This window comes from Staurois parvus, unplaced genomic scaffold (assembly GCF_062004578.1).
Source record: "Staurois parvus isolate SC_StPar_1 unplaced genomic scaffold, SC_StPar_1.0 ptg000029l, whole genome shotgun sequence".
Lineage (NCBI taxonomy): Eukaryota > Metazoa > Chordata > Amphibia > Anura > Ranidae > Staurois > Staurois parvus.
Genome location: NW_028317825.1, coordinates 213,576 through 229,548, shown reverse-complemented (window position 1 = coordinate 229,548; position 15,973 = coordinate 213,576). Strand labels below are relative to the sequence as shown.

The following is a 15,973-nucleotide window of genomic DNA, read 5'->3' as shown; positions in this document are numbered from 1 at the left end:
AATGTCTACAGGTTCTTGTGCTATATCTAAGTCAAACTTATCTGACTGCCGTGTGTTCGGGTTACCCGTTCTGGTGGGGTTTATATACCTGACTTCATCCCTACAGACTGAGACAACTAAGGTTTTGGCAGCAATAAGGAACAATAGAGGTAGCAGGAGGCCTGAGTCGTGTATATTGTTCAAGACGTATTTGCTGAGCAAAGTTACCAGAAGATAAGTTGCATATCTCCCCCTATACCCTTTATGCAGTGCTCTATGGTCACAACATGGAAGCTTTGCTTGCTCCTCTGTCCAGGAAGGTAGCATTAAAAAAAAACACATGCATGCGTTTTCATTTGAGAACTGATAGTATATTGCTTATGGAAAGTTATCCGCCTCACCTCCCCAGAACCAGCATGGACAATATTTAACATTGCATATATTCAGATATATTTCACAATAAGCCTTTCTTGAACAGGTAATGTTACTTTTCCATGTCACTGGAAAGTGTTGAAATAATGAAAAAACAGATATGCAATTAGGACATGTAACAAAATAAATAAAAAGGTAAAAAAAAAAAAATATATATATATATATATATATATATATATATATATATATAAAATCTTGCGCACAACAATTCATCACACTGACATACCAAGTTTGCATGCCTCAAATCAGACCCATTGATAGTTTTAGGCATTTTCAAATGACTGCTCCCTGCTTCACCGTCAACAAACACCATCATACGCCAAACAGTGGATAAAATTGTTAACTCTTTTAAGACTAAGGGAAGGGGGAAAAAAAAACCCAAGTTCATTTTTGTAGCTGCTGTTCAAGTGCAACGCTTCACATGCTCTAAAACATATTCTGGAAAATGCAGACTACATACTTGTAGGCCATCCAATTTGCAAGGCATTCTGGGATACTCATCTTCTTTCCATTTGTTCTCTTCTGGATCAAATGTTAAGATGGAGTCACTATAATGGCCATTGTAACATAGCCCACCAAGTACCATTATTTGTTTGTCGAGTACAGCCACACCATGACCACTCCTTCCAATTGGCATAGATGCTAGAATGGTCCACTGGTCTGTTTCTGGATCATACACCTCAGTAGAAGGACATCCCTGTGATTCAAAAGAAGCCCTTAGTATGACGCAAACACCCCCAAACACATAGAGCTTTCCATTGTAAGAGATCATTTTGTGAAAACATCTAGCATAGTTCATTTTACATTTGTTTTCCCAACAGTTGGTGTGTACTTGTGTTCTTCGGGTTCTTTGTTCCACTGTGCCTTCTTTGCTTGGGTCAAAAACACAGACTTGCTTAGAAGTTGAAGAGGATGTAATTCCACCAGTGATGAACAGCTTATTGTTGAGAACTGTACCCTCATGGCCATACTTGTTTACTGGATAAGGGTCCACAAATTCCCATTTGTTTTCTATTATATCATAACGTTCTGTAGAGTAAAAGGTTTCATCACGCGTCCTACCAGCAACAGCATAAATATATCGCCCTATAACACCCACTGCAAATTCCGATCGAGGCACAGACATATCAGCCATCCGAACCCAGCTGTTTTGCCTTGGATCATATCTAAACACTTTGGAAGAAGCATGAAATTCTCCATCTGGACCCAGTTCTTCTCCTCCAAGCAAAAAGACAAAGTTGTTAACAATGGCAAGGCAGTCGGGCCGAAGAGGTACGAGAGGACCTTCAAGTTCCCACCACACTCGTGGTTTGTGCAGCAGAAGAATTTTGCTGTTGACCATGCTGTGTCCAATCATGCCTCTGAATACTGCCGTTTGAGGTTTTGCTGAACGAATATGATTGGATTTCATATCCATCAAAGGTTGCTCGCTTACATTGTGAAAGTAATTTAGAGCCAACTCCACTTCCTGCCTTAGCTGACGTGAATATCTGTAAAACTCAGAAGTTTTTACCTGTAAGAGAAAAAACAATGTAAAAAACGATGTGCCCTATTAATTCTATCATGAAGTCCAAGCAATACTAAGACTTACATTACTTTTCAGTTCTGCAAGGTAAAATCTGTTGCTACATATCTTCATATCAGTAACAGTCATAGAAACAAGGCAATAGGAAGTACTAATGTCTCTCCAAACTACCAAGGGTGACATACCCGGCCTCTGAGCACCATTCTGGTGATAACTTTATCTACATCAACATGAAACGTGTTAAATTGTTAAATACTCTGACTACATTATACAGTGATATATACCCAAGTACAGAGCTTCCCCAACCCCCCAAAAAAAAAAAAAAAAAAAAAAAAAAGTATATGTATTATGTATGATAGGCCTACTTTGCAATTGTAAGTAAGAAGCAGTTGACCCATGTTTTTTTCTTACCAAACCGACCCCTCCCCAACTGTTCCCTTTTCTCCCAGTTAAGCTGCAAAGGCAGTGGGTGGGGGGTGGGTGTACATACACCACGGCTAGTATGCAAAGCATTACATCATAGCAAAAACAAAAACCCCTGTTGTTGAGTTCAGTGCCAGTAAAGTACGGCCATTCAACTGGGCTACCCTGAGCATGAGGATGCCCTACAACCACGCTGATGCAGGCTTGAGGAGCTCAAACAGTCAGTGAGGAGGCAACAGAACACCTCCTCACCACCTGTCAAATTCCCTCTGAACAGCAATCCAATGGGGATCACTCTTCAGAGGGCAACACAAGTGTAAAGGAGGCCTTACTCTTCTATGAAAGACTAAGAGCATCTGTAGACAAACTAGACAAAATGTTGGAAGAAACAGCAATCAGACAAGATCATAAACTTTGTCCAATTGCTACTGTTTTTGAGATAAGGCAAAAAAGGTATATACATGAATGTTCTAAAGCCTGTTTATGCTTATCAGTAGCTATAAATTTGGGAGCCCTTCATCACCAGGCCATTTTTTGCTATTCGGCACTGCACTACTTTAACTGGCATTTTCTCTGGACATGCAACCCTGAACTCAAATTAATTTTACATAATTTTTTTTTCAAAACAAATAGGTTCTTTGTGAATACACACACACTTTTTTTTAAAAATATCTTTTACTTCCAAAGGGTGTATATTAACTGGTTTGTGTGAAAGTGATAGCGTCTACAAACGAAGATATATACTGGAATTTTTATATACTAGTAATGGTGGTGATCATCAACTTATACTGGGAATACTGGGATCGTGCAGCAGGCAATCTGATACTAATATTACCAGTGACACCAATACAGCGATCAGTGCTACTCTTATACACCGTACGGATGACACAGGCTGGGAAGGGGTTAATATCTAGGGATTAGGGATGCATCAAAATTTCGGCCACCGAAACATATCAGCCGAAAATAGCCCTATCGGCATAGGAAAAATTTAGCCGATACAAGAAACTGTGTGTACTGCAGATGTGAGGGGACGGCTGAGAAAGGCAGGAGAGGAGTAGTGTATACAGTGACTGGCTGTCACTATGGGGTTTATTTACTAAACCTGGAGAGTGCAAAGTCAGGCTCACGTTTGCATAGAAACCAATCAGCTTCTAACCTCAGCTTGTTCAATTAAGCTTTGGCAATGAAACCTGGAAGCTGATTGGTTTCTATGCAGAAGTGAGCCTGACTTTGCACTCTCCAGGTTTAGTAAATAAACCCCTATATGTCAGTGCCGGTTTTTAAATGCAATTGCTGGCTTTTTTTTTTTCCTTCACTATAGCTCACAGAATTAGCTGTCACTTTCCCCCCAGCTAAAAGAAACAGTTTCCTTTTAGTTTATATCCCAAGATAAAAGAAACAAAAAATGTCCTTTAGCTCTGGGAAAGTGACAGCTCATTCTGTGAGCCATAGTGAAGAAAAAAAAAAGCGAAAAGCAGGCAATTGCATTTAAACACCGGCTCTGACAGTGACAGCCAGTGAGGGAGTCTCTCTGTATACACTGCTCCCTCACTGTATACACTGCTACTCTCCTGCCCCCTCCTTGCACACACTGCGCCCCACCCCACTACAAAGAGGACCTGTCACTCATATGCTATCACATAGGGGACTATTGATCCCCTATGTGATAGCAATAAAATCATAGGTTAAAAAAAAAAAAAAAAAAAAGTACATGAAAGTAGGAAAAAAAAAAAAAAAAAAAAACGAAAAAAATTGGAGCCTCCCCACATACGCAGACATTTCGGTTTCGGTTCGGCTTTCGGCCACATTCATTCTGCATTTTCGGTATCTGTTTCGGCACCAGAATTTTTATTTTGGTGCACCACTACTAGGGATAATGAAAGTGTTTACTGTGTGCCTAACAAACGTATACTGTATGTAAAGTGTGCTGTTTTTACTCTCTCAGGGAGGAAAAAAAACAAAACAAAACACAGGCACATCACTGCTGTCTGTACAGAGCTCTGTTCTGTCATTTGTTCAGCCAATCAGCTGGCCCCAGCCATAAATCATTGTCCGGGACTCACAAATTGGCTTGTGCTGTAGCGAATGACAGCACAGCTGGTCGAATGCCCCCTACCCATAAATGCTGGATCATGTACACACACGCATGCACTCACACACACCACCATGTAGCAGTAAAGCTACAGGAGGTGGTCTGCAAGCAGATAATGCTTTGTTTTAACTGGTTCAATTTTAGTTATTTTTGTATCAAACTATTTCTTCCTTGTATCAGGTTTCCTTTTTAACATGTACTTATTACATCTACTTCAGCTCACACTTTCTGAACCAACAATGAGAACACTAGAGAAACACTCTCAATAATAACATGATTTCAACCACAGGTAGCAAGTTCATGATTTGACAGGTCTGTTATGTGTGAAGAATGGGGTTCTATTTATTATTCACTTAGATAAAGCAGAATATAAGGCAAGGCCATCTAGTATCAGGTATTTTTTCACTAGGTATATTGACTGCTGGATTCGTCCAGCCCTGTCGTATCCTTTATTTTACATATCAGAAAGCCAGACCCATTGACACAATAACATGAATTCTTCAGAAAGTGTAATACGACACTTTGGACAGAGTGAATGTGCAGTCAGGTTTTTATTGCAGTTTTAGGCCCTATTGGAGGGATTTATTAAAGCACCAATATCTAACCTAAATGCAAAATATACCCAAGATGGGGTAGTACAAGAGTATTTTACTCAATTATATTTGGACCAGGAAAAGACTATATGTCTATGGGCACCCTTCAACCTCTGTTAAAAACCTTCTGGGCATTAGACATATAATGGGAAGAATTTGACTAGATTGGATTTTATAGGCTATTCATTCTGCCTTGAGATGAGGCTTGCACAAGGAATGTCTTGTTGAAGTATGAACATGTACACTCGCCTGAAACTAGTATACATGTTTAAGTGAAGATAATTCTGCAGTCTCATGTCTGTCAGGGAGGCACACAATAGCTTATCTCCCTGATATTCTTTCCTTTCTCCATCACAGGCAAACTGTAAACTTCAGCACTGTAAAGCTTTGGTCAGCCTTACCCATTTGCTGAGCCAAGACATAAAATCAAGGCTGGAAATGCACACATTTTAAATTCAGAAAGTGACAGTTTTTGAAACCAAGAAGAGGGGGAGAATTTCCAGTAAGGAAGTTACTACTCTGGGCTTCAACAAAATGGCAGCCTACAGCAAGAAAAAAAACAGGACCAATGCTTGAGGCAATTTACAGCATATGCTAATTTTGTTAGCTTAACCATTAATGTGGAATCTAATAGTCAAATTGTAAAGTTCAGCTTAAATGTGACCCTTTACTCTGCTTTGCCCAACCAAGATGAAGCAACAACTTCTCCTTAGGGTCAGGAGGGTAAAAGGGGCATATATTTCACTTAAACTTACTCCAAGAGTAAAAGGACATCAAAGCTCTCCTGCCTGCCCTCTCAAAAAACAAAGTTGCTAAATTGTCATGTGGAGGTGAAGAGATGGTCCTCCTAAAGTTTAAATCCAGATGTAAACAAAGCAGCAGGGGAAATGCCAGGACCAAACACTCCTTACCCTTCCTAACTACCTAAACTAAAGCCAATTTCTTATTTTGCAATAAATTAAAAACTCTGTTAATGTGCTATTCTATATATATTTTAAAAAACAATTGCGCATTCACACTCCTGTTCTATTTGTAAGGAGTAATGTCGGGAAGCCAAGTCATCCTAAGACTAACGTCTGGTGCACATGGCGAGTTTATTTTTTTGGTCAACCCAGCAGGCTGAAAACAAAAAAAAACAAACAAACAAACAACAACAACAAGAACAAAGAGATATCACCATACTAGGCAATGTTAGTGCAGCGATCTCTCTCTCCCCGCCCCCACCGAAACACACTGAGCAGTGCTCACAGCTATTGGCTGCAAGTGCTGATCAGATGCTGGTCTTCCAGCATGCCCGTTCAATAAATGCCAGTCACCAGACTGGCTTCTTTTGGACAGGCTGCTGCGCACACACAGGCCCAAAATGTTGTCCGGTTTCTGTTGAACTGGCCGATATTTGGCCCATGTGTACCAGCCTAAAGCAGTAAGTAAAATATCTCAGAAATAAGGTGTTATTAACCACTGAGCAATCCATCCAAAAACAAAAACCACACCATTCAATATGTGAAAATAAACTACAAAAGAAAGGTTTGTTACAGGCCCCATTAATCCTCAAAAAGTGCAATAGTTTGAGATCTGTAATGGTTTATTTTGCAATACTGAAAAAGTAACAAAATAAAAAGATAAAATTGTCACAAAATTTTCTAGGATATAAGTGGGGTTCTCTGCAGCTTCTAGTCGCTTCTTCCATATCTTTGTTTTGCAATCTAAAATTTCTAGTTATTTCTTACCAATTAGAGAAGGGATGCCCTAGCTACTTTATAAATCCTGTCTAGGGGTTTCAAACTCACCAACCTTCTCACAGACATGGGATGGGGTCATCAAACAAAACCTGATGTTCTGAATGATGCTATCTGTGTGTCTCCAACGTCTCCTATCATGCCGTAACCAGGCCTGAACAGCTTCATAGAGCTCAATCTCAGGAAACCGGCTCAGACGGTCATTGTCCAAGTAGCTCTTGAGCTTTTCAAAGCTAAGGTAGGAGAGGAAGTCAGGTCTAGCCATAAGGGGAACAAAGTTTTCCAGCAGAAAGGTATCGAGTTTTTCCCTCACGCCTTCTACATCCACACTGAAATCATCTAAAAGCCTCATGATCTCTGCACAGTTGTCCAGGCAAATTTTTGCCATGAGGAAAGAACAGCAAAATTTCACTACTTCTGTCAGCTGCACATACATAGCGGCCTGCAGAATTTCATGGACGGTAGCCATACTGAGGTCAATGGTCCCATAGTACATAAACTGAATGACATGACTGAAGCCTGTTGCTGTCAATCCCTTTAGGTAGATTTTGTCCTGGTCACGTTCTCTCATGTCTGCGGTGAACATGATGCGGAAGTAGTCACTTTGTGTTGCCAGTAGAGCTTTGTGGGCTTGGAACTGGTGATCTTCTATCACTAGAGTGACATCGACCAATAAGCCTTCTTCATATAGTGTCCTGAAGCCAGCAGAGACACTGCTATCATGGATTGAAGAAGTATACCCTTCCACGTCCCCAGCCATGAATTCCCTTTGGAGAAAAAAAAATAAAATAAAAACATTGCTATACCGACATGAATATTATGCAATAGTGCATTACATTACAAGTAACAGAACAGGATAAAAGTAAAATATTCTAATAGCATATATCTTTAGGCCACATTCATACAGCCAGTTATATGGTGCCACTGGATTCCAGCAGCAGGAATGACTGAGGCATGCAAACAGCAATTGACTTTTAGCCTGTGGTTATGGATTATTGTCTGACCCTGGACGAAGACAGGATCCTTACTGCACGTTACTCCTATGTGCAGCTAAATGCCAACAGCGGTGGTCCCCGTCAGCCTGTCAATTTAATAGGCTTAGCAGCCATGGTTTCTCGCTTGCCTTGGTTATTCCAGCCACAAGAAACCACTAGGGATGCACCAAAATTTCAGTGGCCAAAATGTTTCGGCCGAAAACACCCCTTTCAGCTGTCAGCCGAAAGGAGAAAAAAAAAAAAAAAAAAAAAAGCACCGATACAGGTGCCGAAAAAACCCCACCCCTCGCCACCCACCTGCTGCAGTCGCCTGCCACTCAGTAGTTCAGCCTTACCTGAGAAACCATTGATCCTGGCACTGGGCAAAGAGATGAGTGAAGGAAAGATAGCCGCCACACATCTCTATGCCCTTGGAGGAAAGGAGCGATGTCACTTCCTGTTCTGGCCATTTTATTTATTTATTTTTTTTTTTTTTCAAAAGCACTAGATCAATGCTTTTTTTTTGATCCAATGCTTTTACTGCAGAGGAGAGATGTGGGGTCTTATTGACCCCATATCTCTCCATAAAGAGGACAGGTCACTTATTATTTCTATCACAAGGGATGCATGCATTTCTTGTGATAAGAATAAAAGAGATTACATTTTATTTAAAGGAACAGTGCAGAAAACAAAAAAAAAAACAAAAAAGAAAAAAAAAAACGTTAAATATGTAAAAAAAAAAAAAAAAAAAAAAAAAAAGTTTAAAGTGCTTCCATCCCCGCAAGTAGTGGTGAACGCCTACGTAGGCCATGCCCACACATGTAAACGGTGTTCAAACCACATGTGGGGTATCGCCACGAACGTAAGAGCAATAATTCTCGCACTAGACCTCCTCTAACTTTACACTGCTAACCTGTAGAAATTTTTAAAGCATCACCCATGGAGATTTTTAAGTACTGCAGTTTCACCCCAAATTTTAAACGCGACATGTTGGGTATCTATTTACTCGCCGTAACATCCGCTTTCATATTTTACAAAATAATTGTGGTATATATATATATATATATTTATTTTTAATCAAAGTGTATTTTTATCCCAAAAATATGTATTCATTTTTAAAAAAACTGCGCATTTTGGTTTTCGGCCAAGTGCATTTTGAAGTTTCGTTTTCGGCACCAGAATTTTAATTTTGGTGCACCACTAGAAACTACAGATTCTTGCCGCTGGAATTAAGTGGCTGCATGTGACCGGCTCTGTGAAAGAGGCCTTATTATGTAAAACATACTCTTGAAATCAAAAGCATTGCTTGTTATTTTAAGGCCTCTTGCACACGGCACTTTTTTTTACTGATCTGAACACTGATGCATTGTTGTCTATAGAACATAGCAGCGCAAAGATCAGCAATTCAGGAATGATTACAGAGCCGTAAAATAAAAACAGAAAATTGTATGCTCGAGTGCAGCAATTTATGCACATACCTGTGTATAAGCATGTATACACACTTGTATAGCAACAAAGACAAGTAGCAGAGGACGGTGAAGAAATTGACGCATGTATATACAAGGTCTTTACAGAACATTTCATTCAGGATCAGTCTGACAACAGAATCCTAAATATAAACATCAGTAAATGATTATGTCCATGTGCAAAAGGCCTACTAGTTATTATACAGGATTTATATAGCGCCAACAGTTAGCGCAGCACTTTACAATATAAGGGAGACAGTACAATTACAATACATGTCAGTACAGAAGGAATAGGAGAGCCCTGCTCGTGGAGCTTACAATCTAAAGGAAGGAAGGGGGGAGCACAAAAGGTGATAGCTGTAGGTGATGTTCTTATGGAGGTGGCTCAAGTACAGTTCTTAGGTGGAGGTGGGGTAGGCTTCCCTGAAGAAGTAAGTTATCAAAGATCGCATAAAGGCACACAGGATGGGGGCTGACCGGACATACTGCGGTAGGGAGTTCCAGAGGTTTGGAGAGGGTCTGGAGAAGTCCTGGAGGCGACGAGGAAGCTAGAGAGCAAGATGCCTTGGGAGGAGCGGAGCGGGTGATTTGGACGATATCTGCAGATGAGGTTGGTGATGTAGCTAGGGGCAGTGTTGTGGATGGCTTAGTATATTGAATTTTATACATTGGGTTAGTGGAAGCCAGTGAAGAGATTGGCAGCAGTCACTGATTGGTTGGTAAGGTGTATGAGTCTAGCAGCAGCATAACAGACTGAAGGGGGGATAACCTGTGTAACGGTAGACCAGTGAGGAGGGAGTTGCAGTAGTAAAGGCGGGATAAGACCAAGGTGTGGATAAGTTGTTTTCTGGTGTCATTGGTCAGAAAGGGGCAGATTTTGGAAATGTTACGGAGGTTGAGGTGGCAGGATTTAGCTAGTGACTGGATGTGGTGCCCAAAGGAGAGGTCAGAGTTTAGGCTTACACCTAGCACCCTGCCATGAGGGGAAGGACCAATGGTTGTGCTGTTAATCTTACTGGTAAAGTCATGAGTGGGGAATTGGGGAGGAGGAAATATTACAAACTGTTTTGCTTGAGGTGATTGTAGCCGTATTAGTGTATTTGCGGCAGAAACAATTGAGTACTGTCCGTGATACTTTTTTTTATTTGCACTAACAAACAATTTTGAGGACAAGCTTTCGGGGAGTGTTCCCTTCTTCAGGTCAAAGCTGTTCTGGAAAGAGTGAGTTTAAGGTAGTGGTGTGACATCCATGCCGATATGTCGCTTAGCAGATTTTCCACTAAATATTTCCTAAAGAAATGTGATGAAGGTCCCCAGAAGTGAACACTTTATATACTGTATGTGCATAGGACAAATGAAAACAACAAATACTGGACAGAAAATATTTGAACCAGTGGCGGTATATAAGCAAAGTCTAGCCAGGTTTTCTTTAAGTGTATAGATAGCCCAGATCTTTTTTCATTTTGAATAGAGTGGGGAAGGAAAAAGAACCACCGTAAAGATTTTATTGAATTTGGTTTCTTATTGCGTAGATTCACCCTTCACCTAAGAGTCACTGATTTCTTGAGTTTAAGTGGTGCAAAAACATTTAGAGTCCTGATGACCATTATCACAATGGGAGAAGACAAAGTGGGAAATCTAAAATTTTATAGATGTCACCAGAACAAGAGATGAGGGGAAAGCTTTCAAAATGGGTCTCCTGTCCCAGTGATGGGAGAATTTCTGCTGCTACGATAGTAATCCTTGTGGACTTCAGGATCCTATGCTGAGCAGATGCCCTGCAACAATTAACACGGGAGGTCACTAGCTCAATAAGGCTACATTCACACTAGCCTTGTTTGCAAGTGGCAGACAGGCGTTTGGGAAGCGCTTTTACCATTTCCCAAATGCCTGGGAAAATTCTGCACACTGCAGCACATGGTGCTGTTTACACGGGAGCGTTAGCGCCACGGCAAAACGGACGCCTCTGATCGAGTCAGGAGGAGTTGAAGCCTCCTATTTAAGTCTATGTTGCCGCTCCACAAACGCCCGGTGTTTGCGGAACGTTAACAGCATTCAAACTTCATTATAGGCGTTTGTGGGGCGTTTTTAATGCTTTGCAAACGCATAGCAACCGCCACTAAACTGCACATGCGGTGCTTGCGAAGCGGTAAAAAACGCTCTGCAAACGCCAGACCAACGCTTGTCAAACGCTATAGGGGGAGTTGAAAAAACAGTCAAGTGTGAACGAGCCCTGAGTGTGCCATTTGCAGAACGCTTTGCACCTATCTCACTGGATGCAAAGAGTTCCCTAGCTGGATGAGCTGAAGAGCCGAGACAGCATGGGACCTGGAAGACAGCGAAAATCACTGTAGTAGCGGAGTTACTACAGCAATTCTCCACTTCCACAGGGATCAGCTAGGTGTGGAATAGCATACTTACATCAGTCCAAGCTGGACCAATTCAACTATGGAAAGAAAGTAAAACTATAACTGGAATTCAGCTTTAGGCACCTTGTACATGGGGCCCATCTAGCTGCTGTGTATTCCTTCCAGGGTTCCAGACTCCATTCACACGTGTGCGACTTGTCATTCTCCTTTGGGCACACAGGGGTTTAGTTACTAAAGCTGGAAAGTGCAAAATCAGACTCACTTCTGCATAAAAACCAACCAGCTTCCAGGTTTTATTGCCAAAGCTTAACTGAACAAAGCTGAGGTTAGAAGCCGATAGGCATCTATGCAGAATGGAGCCTGATTTTCCACTATCCAGCTTTAGTAAATAAACACTATAAAATCACATGACAAGACGCAGCCCATGTATTTCAATGGAAGCTGTTCAAACCTATGCGGCTTAAAATCGCAGCAACTTTAAAAAGGTTCCTGCACTACTTTGATGCGGCTTTCATGTGACTTGAGTGCCAAAAACTGTAATATAAAAACTCTAAAAAAGTCACATGAAAGTTAAATCTTAATGTTATAAATGCGACAGTTGTGCAACAGTCAAAGCCAAAGTCGCACCCATCCAAAGTTGCCTCAAAGTTGCAATGGAATTCGCACACCTTTGGAGTGGCACAAGTGTGAACGGAGCCTTAGTGTGCCTGGTGAGAAGTGCAGCATCCAGCCTCTGTCAAAGCCTATGGCAGCCTGCGGCTGGATGGGGCAGATCTCTGTACCAAGTGAGGTTCGTATTTAGCATCTAGCTGACGTGCTCTCCACTGGGTGCCGAACCTTTTCCTCCTGGGCAGACTAAAACACCCAGTGGGACGCAGAGCAGCTAGATGTGTGCAAGGGGCCTAAAAGATCATCTGAAAAAAGATCATCTGAAATAACCTCACTGCAATTTCAAGAATACTTTCTATTGCAAAAAAAAAAACAAAAACCCCCCGCAAAACTCACTGGTGGAATTCCAAATCTAACAACACATCCAGCCTTAAAGTGGAGCTCCACCCAAAAAGGGAAGTTCCGCTTTAAGGACTACTCCCCATTAAGGATTGGCACCTTTGGGGTGCGGGGGGGGGAGTGGGTACCCGAATTTGACAGGTACCCGCTCCCACTTCTGGTCCGATTGCCTAGGAGAGTGGAAGGTGTCCTCCCTCCCTGTAGTCTTTTGGGACACGTGACAGGTCCCAGAACACTACAGGACCATTCATGAAGTGCAGCGCTACTCGCGCATGCGCAGTGGGTACCCGGCTGTGAAGCTGCAAGCTATCACAGCTGGGTACCCACACTGAAGATGCCGGCCTCCTGGAATACAGGATGGCCAGTGAAACAGGATGTGTGGGACACACCACGGGACCGAAGGACAGGTAAGTGGCTGTTTTTTAAAATTCAGCAGCTACAGTTTGTATAGCTTGACTTTTATTTTTTGACAGGGTGAGTGGAACTCCGCTTTGAGTGAAGAGCTTGAACACAGGAAATACAGGAAATCCCCACTGTGATTTTTTCTCTCTGCACACACATTGGCAGTCCCCTCCATCACAGATCAATGCATTCTAGAGTTCTCTTTCCCTCATAGTGGCTGTTCAGCAAAGATACTGACTGCACTGGCTGGTATACTGATAACCAGTGGTGCTCAACTCTCTTGGGAAGGGAAGCTTCAATTGTGGCCCTCGACATTACCGGAGCTGCACATAAAATTCAGGGAATGTTCAGTGTCGGGGACAGCAAACACAAGAGGATATTGTCAGACGGCAGACATGTTGCAGGAAGCGGGCAGAGATGGCGGACTCGGCGCAGAACGCAAGCAGAGACAGCGGACGCGGCCAGAGTCGGTGGAAGCAGCCAGAGATTGACAGCATATTACATGAGACTGCTAAACATGCCAGGAAAATAGGGAAGCACAGATCAGGATCTGCCAGGGCCACATAGAAAGGGCCAAAAGAGCACATATAGCCCCTGGGCTCAGGCTGCAGCCATTCATGTATGAGGCACGGTTAGCAGGCAGCCCAGGAAAGCACATTGGTCCAGACTTCCCAATGACAAGACCTGAAGAACAGAGCTGATAACACACAGCCTGCCATCCTCCTACAACTCCCAGCATGCTCTGCACGGGATGGACTGCCATTGTAGCCCTCCACCCACCTCCAGGTACACCAAGGTATCAGGCGAACACTTCAGAGTCATGGGTGACACCGGAAGGGTGAATGGGAGAGGTGTACGGGATGGGGGCAGGGCGCTGCAATACACACAAGGTGTCCCATACTCACCTAACAGCAGACACACTGAGGGGATCGCTCCTACACCGAGTCCTGGGTAGAACATCCGGCCTTATAGTCTACACATCACCGCCGCCGCTCTCTGCTAGTCCACACATCCCTCGCCACGCTTCTCCACCGCCTTCCGTGATTTAACTACCGCTCAGACACCCACACCGTTCACACCAACATCCAACCTCTATGGGCCACAGCCGGAAACCGAGTCACCAGTCCGCCAAGCCTGATTGGCTGCTCCACCCAATACCCTAACAGGATTGGCGAACGTGTTTGCTTCCCGGTCTTCCCTTTCCGCCGCCGCCTTCCATTCCTTACGTACGTTCCATTGCCCTCAACAAAGGTGGCTGCCACAGTAGACTAATCATGTTGTGGATTATGTGGAGGCTCTCTGCCTTCACCAAGAGTGGAAATACTAAAGACCATAATAATATCAATAATACAATTCCATTATTGATTATACAGGACGTTTTGATTGTTTTTAGGATGTGTGTCAGAGATTAGTATGAGGACACCTGTTGAAAAAACATTTGCTCCGCCCATCTCAAGTTGGGGGGGGGGGTTAATGTTCCATCTCACATTTAAAGAAAGTGATCCAACTGAGAAAAGAGATTAAACAATGTTATATATTGCAGGTATTTATATTTTTTTGGTTGTTGAAAAATACTTTTTTTATATAAGTATATAAGGAACAAGATACTTAATCGAGCATTCCACCCTATACTGCGACCCAGCGATAAATACAACACAAAACAATATAGTCTCAATCATACAATAAATACATTCACTCAGCGGTATGATACCTAAAGTTCCCCGAACCACCACGTCATGCATGACACAGCTTACCCCAAAACCGTTTTGTGGCCCCTAAGTATCCACCAGTGTACCTAGTGGAGCGATGTCAGTGCCTGGGTTAGACCCCTGTCCCACACATCCTACATGGCACCGCAACATAAACCATAGCATACAAAACATTACCAAATGAACAAAAACAATTCAATAAGCAACAGGTGTTTTGGGCGGTAAGAAAGAGGGCTGAGGGAGGGGAAAAAGAGTTCACAGGCCTGAAGCTTTATTGAAAGGACAAAGACATGCAAGGAAAAGTGGGGGAAGGGGAAATCTTCAGATGTCCTTTTCCTGCTTGAAGTCCATCAAGTTATAGTCTCTGAGCAGACTGTGGACCAGGCTGTGACAGTCCTCAATGGACATCCTCTCCCGCTGGTGGATGAGGAGCTTCCTGGCGCACCATAAAGTGTCCTTGAAGCAACACAGCACCTAATGTTTCTGTGGAACTTTTACTCAGGAGGACATTGATGGCGCCTGACGGGTGCTGTGTTGCTTCAAGGATGCTCTATGGTGCACCAGGAAGCGCCTCATCCACCAGCGGGAGAGGATGTCCATTGAAGACTATTGCAGACTGGTTCACAGTCTGCTCAGAGACTATAACTTGATGGACTTCAAAGAGGAAGAGGACATCTGAGGATTTCCCCTTCCCCCACTCTCCTGTGTGTGTCTTTTTCCTTTCAATAAAGCTAAGGGCCTGTGAACTCTTTTTCCGCTCCCTCAGCCCTCTTTCCTACCCCCCATCACATCCATTGCTTATTGAACTTTTTTTTGTTCATTGGTAATGTTTTTGCATGCTACGGTTTATGCTGCGGTGCCATATAGGACATGTGGGAAAGGGGCTTAATCCAGGCTCTACACGTCTGACATCACGCTGCTAGGTACTCTGGTGGAAACTTAGGGGGCATCATGCTTGACGTGATGGTTCAGGGAACTTTTGCTCCGTACATCACGTTAGGCATCATACCGCTGAGTGAATGTATTTATTGTATGACTGAGACTGTATTGTTATGTGGTGTATTTATGCGCTGGATCGCAGTATAGGGTGGAATGTACCCCAATTAAGTATCTTGTTTTTTATATACTTATATAAAAATAAAATATATTTTTTCAACAAGAAAAAAATGTGTGGTCCTTTGGTTCCTTCCTCCCCCGATCCTTGGGGGGTCTCTCTTTGGGGGAGCCCCTTGACCTAGTACTTGGTGGTTGGCTTCAGCTGG

General features: G+C 42.7%; 1 protein-coding gene across 2 annotated transcripts; it reads right to left on the bottom strand.

Moving 5' to 3' along the window:
- Positions 1 to 328: 328 nt before the first annotated feature.
- Positions 329 to 14,181, bottom strand: KLHL15 (kelch like family member 15). 2 transcript variants are annotated; one of them, XM_089656888.1, is made up of 3 exons: positions 14,093 to 14,181; positions 6,839 to 7,550; positions 329 to 1,924 (listed from the first exon to the last, which is right to left on the bottom strand). In XM_089656888.1, the coding sequence occupies exons 2-3, from the start codon at positions 7,541 to 7,543 to the stop codon at positions 815 to 817; spliced, it is 1,815 nt and encodes a 604-aa protein (XP_089513014.1). In that variant the 5' UTR covers positions 7,544 to 7,550; positions 14,093 to 14,181; the 3' UTR covers positions 329 to 814. The 2 variants fall into 2 exon arrangements, with proteins under 2 accessions (XP_089513014.1, XP_089513007.1); XM_089656881.1 differs by lacking the exon at positions 14,093 to 14,181 and adding an exon at positions 13,908 to 14,086.
- Between the last annotated feature and the right edge of the window lie 1,792 nt (positions 14,182 to 15,973).